The sequence below is a fragment of the Giraffa tippelskirchi genome, chromosome 9 (genome assembly GCF_054371585.1).
Source record: "Giraffa tippelskirchi isolate mGirTip1 chromosome 9, T2T-mGirTip1v1.2.pri, whole genome shotgun sequence".
In the NCBI taxonomy this organism is placed as follows: Eukaryota; Metazoa; Chordata; class Mammalia; order Artiodactyla; family Giraffidae; genus Giraffa; species Giraffa tippelskirchi.
The window spans coordinates 16,925,160-16,941,123 of NC_137283.1; the positions used below are offsets into that span (position 1 = coordinate 16,925,160).

General features: G+C 45.9%; 1 protein-coding gene and 1 pseudogene across 50 annotated transcripts in view; both read left to right on the forward strand.

Moving 5' to 3' along the window:
- Positions 1 to 15,964, forward strand: part of SRGAP3 (SLIT-ROBO Rho GTPase activating protein 3) — a 324,141-nt gene that overhangs the window by 282,178 nt on the left and 25,999 nt on the right. For 24 of the 50 annotated variants that reach the window (XR_014064772.1, XR_014064771.1, XM_081528015.1 and 21 more), the window contains 3 exons: positions 3,071 to 3,101; positions 4,259 to 4,319; positions 6,026 to 6,103. Coding sequence is in view for 48 of the 50 variants with exons in the window: in XM_081528015.1 (XP_081384141.1) it covers positions 3,071 to 3,101; positions 4,259 to 4,319; positions 6,026 to 6,103 (170 nt within the window). In the remaining 2 variants the exon portion in view is untranslated. Of the gene's footprint in view, positions 1 to 3,070; positions 3,117 to 4,258; positions 4,320 to 6,025; positions 6,104 to 15,964 lie in introns of all 50 variants that reach the window. The other 26 variants (XM_081528011.1, XM_081528006.1, XM_081528013.1 and 23 more) reach the window with 2 other exon arrangements.
- On the forward strand, positions 12,550 to 15,769 carry LOC145520824 (guanine nucleotide-binding protein G(I)/G(S)/G(O) subunit gamma-5B pseudogene; annotated as a pseudogene).

A 15,964-nucleotide genomic window follows, 5' to 3' on the forward strand; every position in this document is an offset into this window, starting at 1 on the left:
AGCAGGAGGAAGATCCCTACCAGTTGCTGGAAGCCCGCCGCCATCTAACAAAGACACTCACTGCAGAAAATAAGACTCATATCAGTCAGGAGAAAAGGCCCTGAAGGCTCCCAGGCCCTGCCTGAGACACGTTTGGAGTGTTGGAGGCTGCCTCTGCTCCAGCTCTCTCTCCTCCATCCCCAGACAGGGCATTCACAGGACTTACTGGGCAGGGAGAGTTGGCCTCAGGTGTGGGAGGAGGTGTGGGCAGGATCAGCCTGGGTCCCAGAACTGTCTCTGCCTGTGAACTGAGTTCTGGGAAAGGGAAAGGGGGATAGGAGGGCCCCAGTTGGGGGTGCCCGAGGGGTGGGAGACAGCAGCGGCTGCTCTCAGATGCCTCAGAGGAGGGAGGCCTGGAGGACCCCAAAAGGCAGAGTGCTGCTGCTGGGTGCAGCAGGAAAGGGGCACTGTTTGGAGGTGACCCCGAGTGAGCAGTTTGCCATCCAGAAGGTCACAGGAGGAGAGGGCTGTGTCAAGAGCCCTTACTTCATCCTCCGTCCTCGCTCCTCCAAGACTTCCTTCTCAAAAAATCGCACTCCAGAGCTTAGGGGAGACTGAGGCCCATTTGCTACTCGCTGCCTTCAAGGACCTTATCGTGTCATGGAGGAGAATGTGGAAGATGATTCAAAATGAGTGCTTGGTGACTGATCGGTACAGAAATAAGTTCTGTGAGCACTCTAGACCAGGAAGAGCTGTGAGCGCCAGGGCAGGGGCAGCATTGAAGGAAGCGTTGGAACACGGCAGAGAGGAGGATGGACGGAGGAGCTGCTGAGAGAAGGAAGAGAATGAGTGAAACCTCAGAGACACAGACATATTTTGGAATACGCTTAGCGCTTTGGAAACAGGCGATAGGTCAGGACACTTGGAAGGCGCTCTCACCTGATGGCATTTGAAAGCAAAGGTGTTCTGTTTAGTGAAACAGCCTCTGAATGGAGAACTCCTCCATAAAATGTGTGACAATCAAGTCATCTGACTTTATTCCCCTGACAGTCACAACATCCACGGGCGTGTTTGCCCCTTGGAGGAAATCAGTCCTTCTTCTGAATCTATAGGTTTTGCTGTACCTGGTCAGTCTCCCGCAAGCCTGCAACAAGCGTCTTTGTCAGCGGTGCCAAAACCTTGTCTTTGAATGGACGGTCTTTGGAATGAGACGTGTCATTCAGAGTCCAGCTTTGCAGCCACCGGAGCCACAGAATGGCTAGAGGTATAGGCTGCATTGGGCGCCAGGAGACTGGCTCTGAAAAGAGCCCCCAGGGAGGGGCACCCTAGAGAGCTGGGCAGTGGCACATCCCTGGAATAAGAGCACAGCTTCCTAGGGGATAGTTTGACTGAAACAAAGTTTGTTTGTTAAGTGACTGCATTTCTTTGTAGTCACATGTGCTTGTACCACGTATTATCAGTGCAGTTCAACCAGCTCTTCTGTGTGCCCTCTCTGAGCTCAGTTTGGGGACAGACTGCAGTAGTGGGGCCCCAATCTCAAGGATGGTTAACTCTCAGAAAATGGAAAGGCAGTGTGATGCACTCAGTCCCTCAACCTTTGTGAACGGAATTTAATTTCCTCTTATGATTCCCATGCTATCTGAAAGAAGATTCAGCATGAACTAAGAATCCCCATCTCTGAAATGCCAAACCTCTGAAAGGCTTGTCAGTAAAATAACATCATGGAAATGCCATGATTATGAGGGTTTAGAGGGACAAGGGGACTTCCCTGGTGGCTCAGACAGTAAAGAATCTGCCTGCAATGCAGGAGACCTGGGTTCAATCCCTGGGTCGGGAAGATCCCCTGGAGAAGGGAATGGCAGCCCACTCCAATTATTCTTCCTGGAGAATTCCATGGACAGAGGAGCCTGGTGGGCTACAGTCCATAGAGGGTCACACAGAGTCGAACATGACTGAAGCAATTGAGCATGCACACACGAGAGTGTGTGACGAGGATCAGATAAGTAGCTCATGCCAGGTTCTAGAGCTCTGCCTGGTGCAGAGTAAGCACCAGGGAAGTGTCAGCTGCGAGTGCTGCCTGGGCTTTCCGGAGAGCGCCCACGGTCCCCATCTGACTATCTGTCACTGCTGTCCTAGGTTCAGGTGGGCTTAGCCAATGTAGGAAAATCCTAGCAGTTGAGACACCAGAGGCTGGATGGGTGACACCAGGGAGGAGGCTCACATCCTTCTGATTCTCAGTCGAGGTGACCTCCCCCAGGAGCTGAATGAGACACAGCACGCACCCCAAAGCCTGGCCTGCTGCCTGTACAGGAAGAAAGAAGAAGGTAGTTCTCCCCTACAAATGGGTGGCTTCAGTGGAAGCAAAGGCTCTGGTTCTGCCTGCAAGATCACCAAGGTGTTCTGACTGTATGGCCCTCCCTCACTCCAGGTTTTGTCAGTTTTGGGTTCCCTGAGGTTTTTTCAGTGCCAGGGTGAGGGTCCTCAGGCAGAAGGAGGTCAAAGTCGAGCGGGTACCTGGGACCTGCTGCCTCAGCTGTTCGGTGGGAAGGCACGGGCCGCCATGTGAAATTGGAACCGGGCAGCTTGCCCTTGGGTCCTGTCCAGAGGGCCCTTGCAAAACACAGTCATGGTTAACTAAGAGCTAAGATCGAGGTTCTCTGAGCTGACTGCAGGGACCGTCCCAGTACACACCTGAGGGTGTGTGTCCCTCCTTTCTGTGGGCAACTGGGCTCACCTTAAAGGGTCTTAGGTGGGCTCTCATTGCTGGTGAATAAATAGCCCCCATGTTGAGGAGAAGGTAGACTTGGGGTTAGGAAAGGGTTTAGTGTTCACTGTTCCTGCACTTTGACAAGGACTGAAAGAGGCCTCTTTGCCCTCTGGTGTCCAAGGCAGCCACCCTGGAAGGCTGGCAGGGCAGGTCCATAGATCCTGAGCCTCGTAGGCTGCCTGCCATCTCCCTGGCCCTTCACTGGCTGCCATTGCATTTCGGCGTTCCCGGACTCTGAAGGATCTGCTTACTCTAACTGATCTTACTCCTGCATAATCTTTTCTTTTTCTCCTGCTCTGCTGCCTGTTTATTTTTTGTTATCAGAGGAAGAAGAAATGCTCGAACCAGGAACCAGGTATTTACTGGAAAGGTCCGTTAGCCCCATTCAACTGGATGGAAACTGTCTTTAGTCCCTACTTATAGTACAGGGCCTGCCTTGCCTGTTGCCAATGAGTCCACTTTATTATCCTCTCTGTGACTCTAGTTAAGGAAAGAATTCCCAGGTGGGGTGCAGAGGAGCCACAAAACCATCCAATTTCATGTTTTTTACCCCTGTCCCTTTTACATAAGCATACTAGTACATACACCTTCTGCTTCCTCACCTTCTGAGGAGGCTAGTATTTAATTTGGCCCATTTTAAAAAAGAGTTGATGTTCATGTTTTATTTATTTATTTATTTTTAAGATTGTATGCTCTGTAAGTTGCCTGAAATAGCAGAAGGGTCAACCAATGATGGAATCCAAAGGAAAATGATCCCTTGCCCAGCTCTCTGTGGCCTTGGGCCAGCCTAGGGAAATGTCATTGAACTTGACACTGACACCCCAGATACATGTGTTTAGAGCTGCATCTTAGTCAACCTTTCTGACTAAGGTGGCCACTCAGTGGTCAGTGGCTGACAATAATTTTTTCTAGAAGTTTTCCTTGTAACATGTGTACTGTTAAACCAAGTTATCTATCTGGATGTTTAGGTTGTTACACCGTTAGCAGAGCTGGTCTTCCCTTCTCAGAGCTCAGAAGGACCCCTGGGGCCGGCCTTGCTTCTCCCATAGTGTGCCCTTCTTCATGCTGGCAGCAGGTCCTGACAGCAGGTCCTACAGTCCTAGGCAGAGTCCTTGCTCCTTCCCTGAATGCTGGGAGAATGGAGTTGAGATGGGACTGAGGGGAGTGGGAGGCAAAGAAGTCTTGGAGAGCAGACTCTAGCTCCCTCCACGTGGTGGGCTCCCTCCCCTTCCGCATGTGCCCGTGAGGCCTCCCTAGCCCTGATTCCTTCCCAGCTGAGTAAGGACACAGAGCATTTCTTTAAAATTATCATAACTATGCCTTTTCTGCAATAACAGAAACCTTTCTATTTTAACTGTTTGTGGAGACTTTAGAATTAGTGGTTCCTTGCTTGTTTTCTTACTAATCCGATGGTACTAATATTCTGGCTTGAGTTCGTAATCTGTGTTTGCAGTGTCTTCTCTCCTGTCGTGGTTGACAAGTCCAATACAACTCACGACTTTTTTTCTTAAGGATTCAGGACAAGCTATACCACTGGTCGTCGAGAGCTGTATCCGATACATCAATTTATATGGTAAGCTTAATCTCAGGGCAGTGTTTTCAGCTCTTTCAAGAACAGGTGCCAGGCTGTTCTCCTAAGAGATGAGATTCAGGTTTTCATCTTGGTAGATTTCCTGCTCCTTCTCTGCTTAGGAGAGGGAAAAAGCTCCGTAGAACAGCTGCTATTCTGACTGCTGTCTATTGAGCCTTCTGTGTTGAGGGGAGTGAAGGTGGTGGTGAGAAGACCTGGGAACTGGGAGCACTGAGGAGCAGGGAGGGTTAGTGGGAGAACAATATTAGTTCCTTCCTCACTCCCATCCAAGCCCAGAGCTCTGCACTTTGAGCACTGACTGAGGTTGGCCATTCAATCGGCTAATACTGCTAGACTGTAGCAAGCTCTACGAAGGAAATAAGAGTGTCTGGGATTTGCTACATGGTGTTCCCAGCACTTAATCTGTGCCTCCATCTATTTATTTATTCATTCCTCCAAAAATATATTTCCAGAGTGCAGAGCAGGCACTGTTTCTGACAATGGCAGCACAGCTGTGAACAAGACAAGTAGGCTGTCAGCCCTCAGTAGCTTACATGACCAATTAGAAGGGCAAGGAAATGAATGCGCGGAGAAATACATAGTCTAATTTCAGCTAGTGATAATGCCTAGGAACTAACTAAGGGGATAGAAAATGGCTAGAGGAGGGCAGGGCTGACTTGACTAAGGTTGTAAGGAGAGCTGTCTCCAAGGAGGTGGTATCTGAGTAGAAGCCAACCTTTGCAGTCCAGGTGGAGAGAATGGCGAGAGTCAAGGCCTAATACGGGGAGGAAGGCCAGCATGCCTGGACAGGACTGAGCCAGGAGGATGGGGTAAGAAACCCAGGTGGTAGAAATTCAGCATTGGTTAACAAAAGAAATGAACGACGTTTATTGAACAAATACTATATATAGAAACCAAACTTTAAAGCTTGCCTTTAAGGGTAAATACTTACATAAATTATAATGTGGAGAGTTGTTTGCTATAGAAAACTGAATCTCAGGGAAAGGATCCCAGTCTTAATTTCCTTTTCAGATGAGTGAGGTCCTCTAATCTTCAATCTTGTAGGTCACTGTTTTGTTGTTATTGCTGTGTCAGATAGCAAGGTCTGCTCTTCTTTATGGCCTTGTAGAAACACATGAAAAATGAGATCGTCTTTCTTTAATAAGTTAACCTTCCCCAAACTCCTCGATCCCAAGTCAGCATACACTCTAGACTCTAGATTTTCTTGAAGAAAGACAAAGTCTGTGATGGGCAAGGGGATGGTGGAGGGAGTGGTATTAATCATTCTTGTTCAGAATCTCTGTGACTGTTAAACCCCAGTGGCATTTGTTAACTCAGGTCAAGCTACCTGGAACAGTGCAGCTGATGAACTTGGTAGGCAGCGTTTCACTACTCAGTTATTTGATTGAGCTAACCTGGGAGTTAAAGTGGAAGTTTTTCACTGGTCCAATGTTGATATAAATTTCTTGTTTCCTTCAAGCCTGAACAAGAGGCCATAGACATATAAAGCAGAATGTGGCTGAGAATTTGGACCAGCTGAAGTTCATTGTAAAGGCTCCTTTTGGGCTTCTGTTGGGAGACGGCCATTGCAAATGACTCTTACAAAGGATGACGGGAGAAAGAGACAAGCAGTGGGGAGAGTCATCCATGTTCCCCAGTGGTCTGATGAGCTCAAGGCATTTCCTCTTCTTTTTGTTTATTTCTTTTAGGACTCCAGCAGCAAGGCATCTTCAGAGTGCCAGGATCTCAGGTTGAAGTCAATGACATCAAAAATTCCTTTGAGAGAGGTAAGTACGGAGTGATCATCTCCAGCTTGTGTCCAGAGGAAGCCAGGGTGGGTATGAATGCATTTATTGGAGCCAATGTTGCTGGGGCAGCTTTTATCAACATCTCTTTCCAGCCTCACCTTCAGGGACTTTACCTTGGTAGCTTGAAATCAGCCAAGGTGGGAGTTTACACCACAGAAATTGGGCAACACTAAAACCTTTTAATTTTTATTTTTCCTCACTGTTGAACAATTACCAGCACACATGGGTGACTTTCTCTGGTGAACTCTGCAGTGATTGCTGGGGAAAGAGGGCTTTGGAATTATTATGCAAATCTGTGAAGGATTCTGTGTTTTAGAAAAGTTGGAAGAATATATATAATATGGAGTGGCTTAGAACGTCTTAATTCTTACTCTTTTTGCAGTGTTTTTGGCAAAGCTATGCATTGGGAGGAAGAGATCATACACTCCCCCTTCCCCTTGGGGAGGTTACCTAGTTCCCACTTTGATATAAAAGTTTATCAGAAATCAAATGTCCACCAGAATGTGGCTTACTTGGTTTAGCCTCCCTTGGCCTCAGGATCCCTGATGGGGACAGATGGTCAATGGCAGTGTCTGTGCAAAGTAAGGACTTACTAGGGTCAGGAAAAGCTCTGCCATTTTGATACTAGTGCATATCTTGCTGCTATAGTGAAACTTAGAGTCTGGGCATTTCTGTTCAAAGAAATATTTTCGAACATCATGCATGAATGCTAAGTTGCTTCAGTGGTGTCTATCTCTTTGCAACCCTATCGACTGTAGCCCACCAGGCTCCTCTGTCCATGGGATTCTCCAGGAATACTGGAGTGGGTTGCCATGCCCTCCTTCAGGGGATCTTCCCAATACAGGGATCGAATCCATCTCTCTTATGTCTCCTGCATTGGCAGGAGGGTACTTTATCTCTAGTGCCACCTGGGAAGCCGCTTCTAACATCATGTTCCCTGGTTATTGAAAAAAGTCCATCCTGGGGAGGAGAGAAAAGCCAGGGTTGAGGCGTCCTGAGCAATACCTCTGCTCTAGTCTCACAGCATTTGGAAGCATCACATCTCCATAGTTTACTCCTCAACTCTGATCTACTGCCTTTCTCTCTGAGTGGTTAGATACCAAGTTTGGTCTGAGGACCCCAATCTCAAACCCATTGCCTCACAGTACACCACTTCCCAAATTACAAAGTACTTTCTTACCCATTCTTCCATATAATCCTACAAATAACCTTGGAAGGTGTATACTTTGTCCCTGATGGTTGTGCTCTGAGCAGGCCTCTCCCCGAGGCTCCAGCCCTAGAATTCTCCTGACTTGTTGCCAGGCCTGATTTGCCCTCACCCTGTCCTCCTGCTTCCATCCTGAGACCTAGCTCCAGAGTGGAGGAAATGCCAGCCCGTCACCCCATTGCCCCCAGCACAGAGCCTAGCCTCCCTGGGCACTCTGGCTTGGAACCGGCTGTGGAGAGCAGGGCTGGGCTGGATGTGGCTCTCAGTGACCTGCTAGGGTCCCAGGAAGCTTAGGTTTTAGATTCCACTCCAGGATCTGGGGCACCAGAGAGCTCCAGAACTGCCCTGTTCCACGCTCCTACTGAAGCATTTATTCATCCACTCAATAAGCCTCCATTGAGCCCTGCACTGCACTCGGTGATGAACTGGGGCCTGGAAATACAATAGGAACAAGAAACAAGTCACTGCTAGCTGGGAAGGTAAACAGCATGATCAGTGCAAGGATGGGGTAAGTGCTGGGTGAGAGCCACGAGCTCAGCTTGGGTGAATGGGGAGGAATAGCAAAGCCTCAGAAGGCTTTCTGAAGGATGATATGCCTGAGCTGAGGCTTGAAGAGTAAGAGTCAGGGGAAGTGGGGAAAGGGCAGTCCGGACCAAGGGAACAGCATGTGCAGAGCCCACAGAGCAAGAGGTATCCTCCCAGATAGGACTGAAAGTTCCTCATTTCCCTGAGCTCCTCTCGGCATCACTGGCCAGCCCAGCCACGGTTTGGTTTCTTTATTTGCTTTGACTCCTTAGCACCCCTGCTGCCCTGTGTTCATTGTAAGTGAGCAGAGCTGGACCCTCTGGACCCTTTGCTGGTTCCTGGGAGCATCCCACTATACAGAACTCCTTGTATCTCATGAGTAAACTCACTGCCTGGTGCCTCAGCCTGCTGACTGCCCCCAAGCCCCTCGCATTTTCTTACTTGCCAGTGTCTTATTAGTAAGTACCCTGTTGTATCAGGCAGCCATGCCCAATCCCAGCAGTCCTGCTCTCTTTCCTTCCTGAACATGATTTCTAAGGTCAGTACCTCCTGTCACTTGCTTGGGTGCCTTGGAGGGGTGATGTGCACGTTAGAATTCTCTGGTCCTAACAAGCCTTGGCCCACAGAGATCACCTGACCCAAACTTCAGCTGCAGAAACTGCTTTTTTCTGCTTTTTCTTTGCCTCGTGTGTGTAGTGGGGCTCCTCTCCCTCTCACCCTCACTCCAGAATGAATCTCATTCTCTTGCCAGCCTCGTACTTCTGCTCCACCTGAGCCTACCTGGAAACATGGCTTATTCTAGAATAAGTCCCCGGGATGTCTCTTCTAGAAAACCCCCTTCTGGATTCTCTGGGCACCTGGTGCCTAGATTTCACATAAGTTACTTTCTGTTTCTTGACATTCACCACCCTGGGTTTGGGTTCCTGACCTGGCTGATCCTCAAGAGCAGCTTCTCGTCTCCCCCTTCTCCTGAAACTGGCTTCCCTCTCCATGCCTGGATGCTGTGTTCCCTGCAGCTCTCCCATAGCCAGGTGCCCCAAGCCTACTCCTCAGGGCCCACGTGCTATGACTTCTGATGAAACTTTCTCTCTAAGCCAGAGCATGGTGTGTTTTTCCTTTCTTCCTTTTATTTTTAAAATTTTGAACCCTCTAATCCCTGCAGGGTGCCTGTCCTTTGTCATTTGTTCAAACAGATAAGGGTCTTTTCCTCCTCGGCCCCTTTCTTTCTCTCTCTGGGTGAAGTTCTTGCCTACATACCTCCATTCCTGTTGAGAGGAGCACAGATCTCTTTTCCTTAAGTTTCTGAAAAATCACATGTTGGAAATCCATTCTTGGCTTATTATTCCTAAACCCACTTTCTTTTTCTTTGGAAATGAATCAACCGCAGTTTTAGTTGGGATTATGGTTTTTATTGGGGCTTCCCAGGTGGCTCAGTGGTAAAGAATCCACCTGCCAATGCAGAATGCAGGAGACATAGGTTCGATCCCCGGGTTGGAAAGATCCCCCTGGAGAAGGAAATGGCAACCCATTTCAGTATTCTTGCCTGGAAAATTCCATGGACACAGGAGCCTGGCGGGCTACAGTCCACGGGGTCATAAAGAGTCAGACATGACTGAGCAACTGAACACGCACACACAGATGATTTTTATTATTATATTTTGCTGGCAATACATCTTAAACTCACCAAGGTTTGAGATTTTTCCTGTAATCTTCTGGGAAAATAAAGGAAAAACATCACGGAAAGATAGGAGTCAGTGGCTGTTCCAAGGAGAGAGCTGTGGTTCACTGTTGTCTCCCAAGCTAGTCTTCTGTCTCTGTTTTCCCCACAAACCAATCGCCTGTCCTCTTTCTATGTAAAGATGAGAGAGCTGACAGTGATTTCTCCCTATGTGGAAGGGTGGCTGGAACAGGAGTCAATGGCCCTTTCACCCTGTGCCGATCAAGATAGATTCTGGATTTGGGGCTGAAATCACTGCATATAGGGTCTGACAAATTCAAGACTTAGGACCTGGTCTTTCTCAGATCTGTTTCCTGCCCAAGGAAGAGGGGTGTGAGCAGGAAACACAGGGAGGTGTTGTCACATTGCGGAGCCTCAAGATGGGGCTGGGAGGGTCCTGGCTGCAGAGACCCACTCTTGAGACCACCTGTGGGCTTCCTGCCATGTCCCCATCCAGCAGCACTTTCCCCTAGAGCCCTGAGCACATGCTGTGTGTTCACTTTCCCTTGGGTACAGCCTTGCCTGTAGCCTTTCAGCAATGCCTGGGTGACCTGGCTGAGAGCAGGGTGCAGGCAGGGCTGTTCGGTAAGGATTCTACTTCCCTCCCTGGGAACTAGCTAGCAAAGTTGGAACAGCAACTTTCTCTCATGCTATGCTATGCTATGCTAAGTCGCTTCAGTCGTGTCCGACTCTGTGCGACCCCATAGACGGCAGCTCACCAGGCTCTGCCGTCCCTAGGATTCTCCAGGCAAGAATACTGGAGTGGGTTGCCATTTCTTTCTCCAGTGCATGAAAGGGAAAAGTGAAAGTGAAGTCGCTCAGTCGTGTCCGACTCTTAGCGACCCCATGGACTGTAGCCTACCAGGCTCCTCCATCCATGGGATTTTCCAGGCAAGAGTACTGGAGTGGGGTGCCATTGCCTTCTCCGACTTTCTCTCATATGTGCCTGGAATTTTCGCTCTAATTCTCTCCTGGAGGAAGCCGTCATTCACACATACCATCCTGCTCATCTTGAGCTCTTCTGGAGCCAAGTTGGCTAGCCTTGCAGAGAGCCAAGGGCCCGGGCTAGGAGGGAGGAATGTTTGATGGCTCCTTTTGTGAGTGATGGCTTCCCTTGTGGCTCAGCTGGTAAAGAGTCCACCTGCAATGCAGGAGACCTGGGTTCGATCCCTGGGTTGGGAAGATCCCCTGGAGAAGGGAAAAGCTACCCACTCCAGTATTCTGTCCTGGAGAATTCCATGGACTGTATAGTCCATGGGGTCGCAAAGAGTAGGACATGACTGTGTGACTTTCACTTTCACTTTTATGAATGAGGGGCTTCCCTGGTGGCTCATGAAGGGCCTTCTGGAAGGAAGAGCAAGAATGAATGGTGTATGTATCTGTCAGTCTGTAGTCAATATGTTAACCATACTTGACAAAGGGAGCTTATATGGAGGGAATAAAATCCATGTGCTTTTGGATCATGAGACCACAATAGTAATGGATGGTAAAACAAGGAAACAGCTTAATATAGCACAGAGTTTTTAGACTCTTCTGGTCCTACAGAGGGGCCTCAGGGTTACTGCTGAGTTAAAGAGGGGAGCTGAGGAGATGGGGCTTGGACCTTTCTCTAAATTCAATCAAGGCAGTTTGCTCATCCGTGGGAACATTTTTCTTGAGAAAGAAAAAAAAAAAAGTTGGGTTTCTACTGTAAAGGAAGGAGGGAGAGAAGGAGGAAAGGAAAGAAGATGACAGATGTATGGGTAGATAGATAGATAAATAGATACATAGATAGATACATAAATAGATAGATAGGCACATGTGCAGACAGGCAGCAGACAGAACTGAAAACCACACGTAGAAGAAGGAATCTCTCCCAGGCATCATGAGACCTGGGAGCTGTGGTGTCTGCTGTTGACTCCATGGGCAAGTTGTTTCATTTTGCAGCCTCAGCTTTCTCTCAGGAGAGGGGTGGTGCTGGAACCATGCCTCCTTTGGTGCTGTGTGGTGCTATTGTGAGGATTAAGAAACCACATGCGCCAGTGTGCTTCTCACTTGAAAAGTGCTATATCAGTATAAGCAATATATTTTTTAATGTTTTCTCTCTTCTTTCCCCATGAGGAACTCTTGTGGGGTAAGCATTCTCATCTCCTCCTGTGGGAACATCTGAGAGGTGGAATGCAGTGCCAGGGCTGCCACACATGTACAGTCATTCAGGCTGGGCACTGCACAAGGGTACTCACACATGAGGGCAGGAGGGAGCTGAACTCTGGCTCAGGCCCTGGAAGCTGCACGTCCTGGTTCAGAAAGGGGTGGGGGCAGGGTGCTTTCTCTAATTTAAACTAAAGCATGTTGGGGCTAGCAGAGGCCTGCCACTCACACACATTCTCTTCCCACGGAGGCATAGTATAGAGAGATCCAAGTATGAATTTCCCATTCTGCTCTTCATTGCTTACCAGTCTTAGATTGTTCTGGGCTGTTCTGGAAGGAGGAGGAGGTTGAAGGAGGTGTCAGATTGCTGCCAGCTCCAGCAGCCCCCATGAAACTGAGAAGTGCTGCTCTCCTGAGATATTTTCCCGTCTGCAGTTGGCAAAAATTTAAAAGACATCCCACAAGCAGGGCTGTGGAAAAGCAGCCTTCTATGTTGCTGGTAAGAGGAGAAAAATGGTGCAGCCCCACTGGAGGAGAATTTGGCTTTATCTGATGAAACCACATGTTAGTTTCCCCTTTGACCCAGCAATCCCACTTCTAGGAACCTACCACAGAGACATGTGACATGTGGTGGGAATAGGAAACACAGTTAGAAGGCTGTTTGTTGCGGCAGTATTAGTAACAGCAAAAGATTGTAATGTCAATCCGTGGGAGACTGGTTGACTAAGTTATGGTCTATCCATGAAACAGAGTACTTTGCAGCCATTAAACAAAATGAGGAAGGCCCCAGCTACTGGTCCAGCTAACCCACTGGCCGATGGACCACCGATCTGCACTGAGTACTCCATGTCTGGTTTCTCCAGCATCGCCACTATGAAGAAAGTGGTTCAACAGCTCCAGCTGGAGGCTGGACTCGACTGGGTGAAGGTTTCCCAAGCAGCTGGAGATTTGAAACAATTCTGTCTGCTGAATGCTCAGGCATCTGCTGACTGGAGTATCTTCAAGTACAAATCCCTTCATACCCCAGAATGTCTGTTCCTTTTTGCAGCAGAAGGAATCTTTACAAGGTTTTCTAAAACCACGTTTCATAAATTGGGGAATATTCAAAGGAAAGCTAAATTTGAAGCCTGTACAAAAGTCTGTCTCTGTAACACGGGCCATACTATACAAACTTCTACTTTTGTTAGTCCTTAACGTATACCTCTCTGAATATTCATGAATTTCTGTTTCACAAGAAATTATTTTATATACACTGGTGGCAGCATACAATAAAATACTTAGTATAAAAACATATTTTCAAAAAATGAGGACAATTCCTGTGAACTGACATGGAGGGATTTCTAAGATTTACTGTTAAGAGAAGAAACAAGTATATGTAGTAATAGAGGGTACTACTTCCATTGTGTTAGAAATGAGGGAACGTAAAAATGTTGTATATGTGTATTGTATTTGCTTATTTTTGCAGAAAGAAAGATAGCAGGACAAATCAGAGACTAATGAAAATGGTTAAATGTAAGGTGTAGATGGGAGAAAGGTAAGAATAGGGCTTCTCTGCAAACAACTTTTTAATCTGATTTTGAGTCTTGTACCACATAAACGTTTTTGCAAAACTGCGAAGTTTTTTTTAAGATTTATAAAAAAATAAATCCCCCAAATTGAATATAAACAGAAACCAATTAGCTGTATATCAGATTGAGAACCATACAGAGAGTAACTTTTCAACATGTGCTCTGGTCATACAGTTTTTAACAGCTCTATTGAATTTCATACCTTAAGGCTCACCTATTTTTAAAGTGTACATTTCAGTAGTTTCTAATGTATTAATAGTTGTACATCATCACTAGTCAATCCAGAGATCAAACCAGTCAACCATTCAATCCTAAAGGAAATCAAGCCTGAATATTCATTGAAAGGACTCATGCTAAAGTTGAAGCTCCAATTCTTTGCCCACCTGATGTGAAGAGCTGACTCACTGGAAAAGACCGTCATGCTGGGAAAGATTGAGGGCAAAAGGAGAAGAGGGTGGCAGTGGATGAGATGGTTAGATAGCATCATCAACTCAATGGACATGAATCTGAATAAGCTCCAAGAGATAGTGAAAGACAGGGAACCCTGGCATGCTTCAGTCCATGGAGTTGCAAAGAGTTGGATGGTACTTATCGACTGAACAGCAGCAGCATCTCCAAAATCTAATTTCAGAAAATTACCATCATCCCTAAAAAGAACCTTGTACCCATTTGTAGTTACTCCATATGCCATTTATACCTCAGCCCCCACTGCTAATCTTACTTTCTGTGTTCTGTTTTTTTAAATAAATGTATTCATCTATTATATTTTTGGCTGTGCTGGATCTTTGCTGTTACTGCACAAGGACTTTCTCTAGTTGCTGTGAGTGGGGGATACTCTCTAGTTGCAGTGCAGGGGCTTCTTATTGCATTGGCTCCTCTTGTTGTAGAGCATGGGCTCCAAGGCATGCTGGCTTCAGTAGTTGCAACTCACAGGTGATAGAGCACAGGCTCAGTAGTTGTGGCTCACAGGCCTAGTTGCCCCTTGGCATGTGGAATCTTCCCTGACCAGGGATTGAACCTGTGTCTCCTGCATTGGCAGGTGGATTCTTAACCACTGGACCACCAAGGAAGTCCTCTACTTTCTGTCTTTTGATCATACATGTTTAGTGAGATACATTTTGAGAACCTAAAAAATAAAAACAAAAGCCCTGCAAATAAATCTTAAATTTTATGTAGTAGGTTTATTGTTAGTGGTACTATTGTTATTATAATAAAAATCTGAAACTATTTTATGTATATTGTAGAATAAGGCAGATATATTAAAATATTAAATATTACTAATATTCAGAACAAGTTTTCACTGTAAGAAAAATGAAATGCAAATATAAAATAAATGAAGGTAAAGAAAACCTTGTATCTTAAATATGAATTAGAAAGATCAGCATCAGTGTGAACTCATGAAAAATAATATATATGTGTATATATACATGTATTTACACACACACTATATCTACTGAAAGAGCCTAGAAGTTCCTTTATAACACTCCTGTAGCAATGAACACACCTAAAACCTAGATCTTGGTTTCTAAATACCATTCCCTACAAAAAACAAACAGAGCTTCTTGAAGAAGATTTTTTATTACAGGTCTGGGTCAAGGAAAGTACAAGGATTCAGAGACATCTTTTATGCTAGAAAGCAAGGAAGTAATCAGTAGCAATCACATCAAAAGGACATAAGAAAGAACTCCCCCTGGCCAAATTTGGGGAAAATCCAAGCATCCCAATGAATAGTGGGTAGTGGGTTAAACACATTGAATTAAAAATTATAAAAACAAATCCATAAAATGTTTAAAAAAAAAAAGAGGAGGGTGGAGGGAATATGGAGAAAGGTTTTCTTTGTGGAAGAAAGTCAGCTAGTAATTATAGATGGAATGATAGAATCAGAAAATCACCATTTTGTTGAAACCCCAGGGTAATAATTGATTTGGACAAAAATGATCACTGGATGCTCAAAACACTGGGTAAAATATGTTGAGTATGGTGGTAGGCATATAGATCACTACAGTTTATAAAAATATCTTATATTTTATTTATATCGATTATTACAAAGGAGAAATTATACCTTTACAATGCAGAGATCTGGAGGTCACCACCGTAACCCAATGATCAGACATCATCCACATAGCATTCTTGCCCAAAATGTTTAAACTGACTCTGATCATGAGGAAGCAGTCAGACAAATCCAGAGTGTGAGACATCATACGAGGCAGTTGGCCTGGACTCTTCAAAAGAGCCAATATTATGAAAGACAAACTAACAGTAAAAATGTTGGAATCTATTTTACATTAAAAAGACTAAAGAAACATAACAACTGAATGAATGGTGTGAACATTGATTAGATCTTAGCTTTTGAAAAATTCTATGACAGATGTGGGACAATGGGGGAATGTTTGAGCAGAGTCTGTACGTGAGATGGTGTTTGGAACTCTTGTTAATTTTCTTAGGTGCCATAATGTTGTATGTTGTGTGGTTATGCAGGGGAAGATCCTTATGCTTAGGAGAAATGAGTTGAAGTATTTAGCAGTGATGTGTTATAATGTCTACAGAATACTCCCAAATAATTGAGCAATAATAATTATAAGTGAGAGAAAAGGGAGAGAAAGCATATATGGCAAGATGAGTTTAAGTGTATGGTGATGGATATTCATTATTTTCATTCTGCAACATTTTAATAGATTTGAACAGTTTCAAAA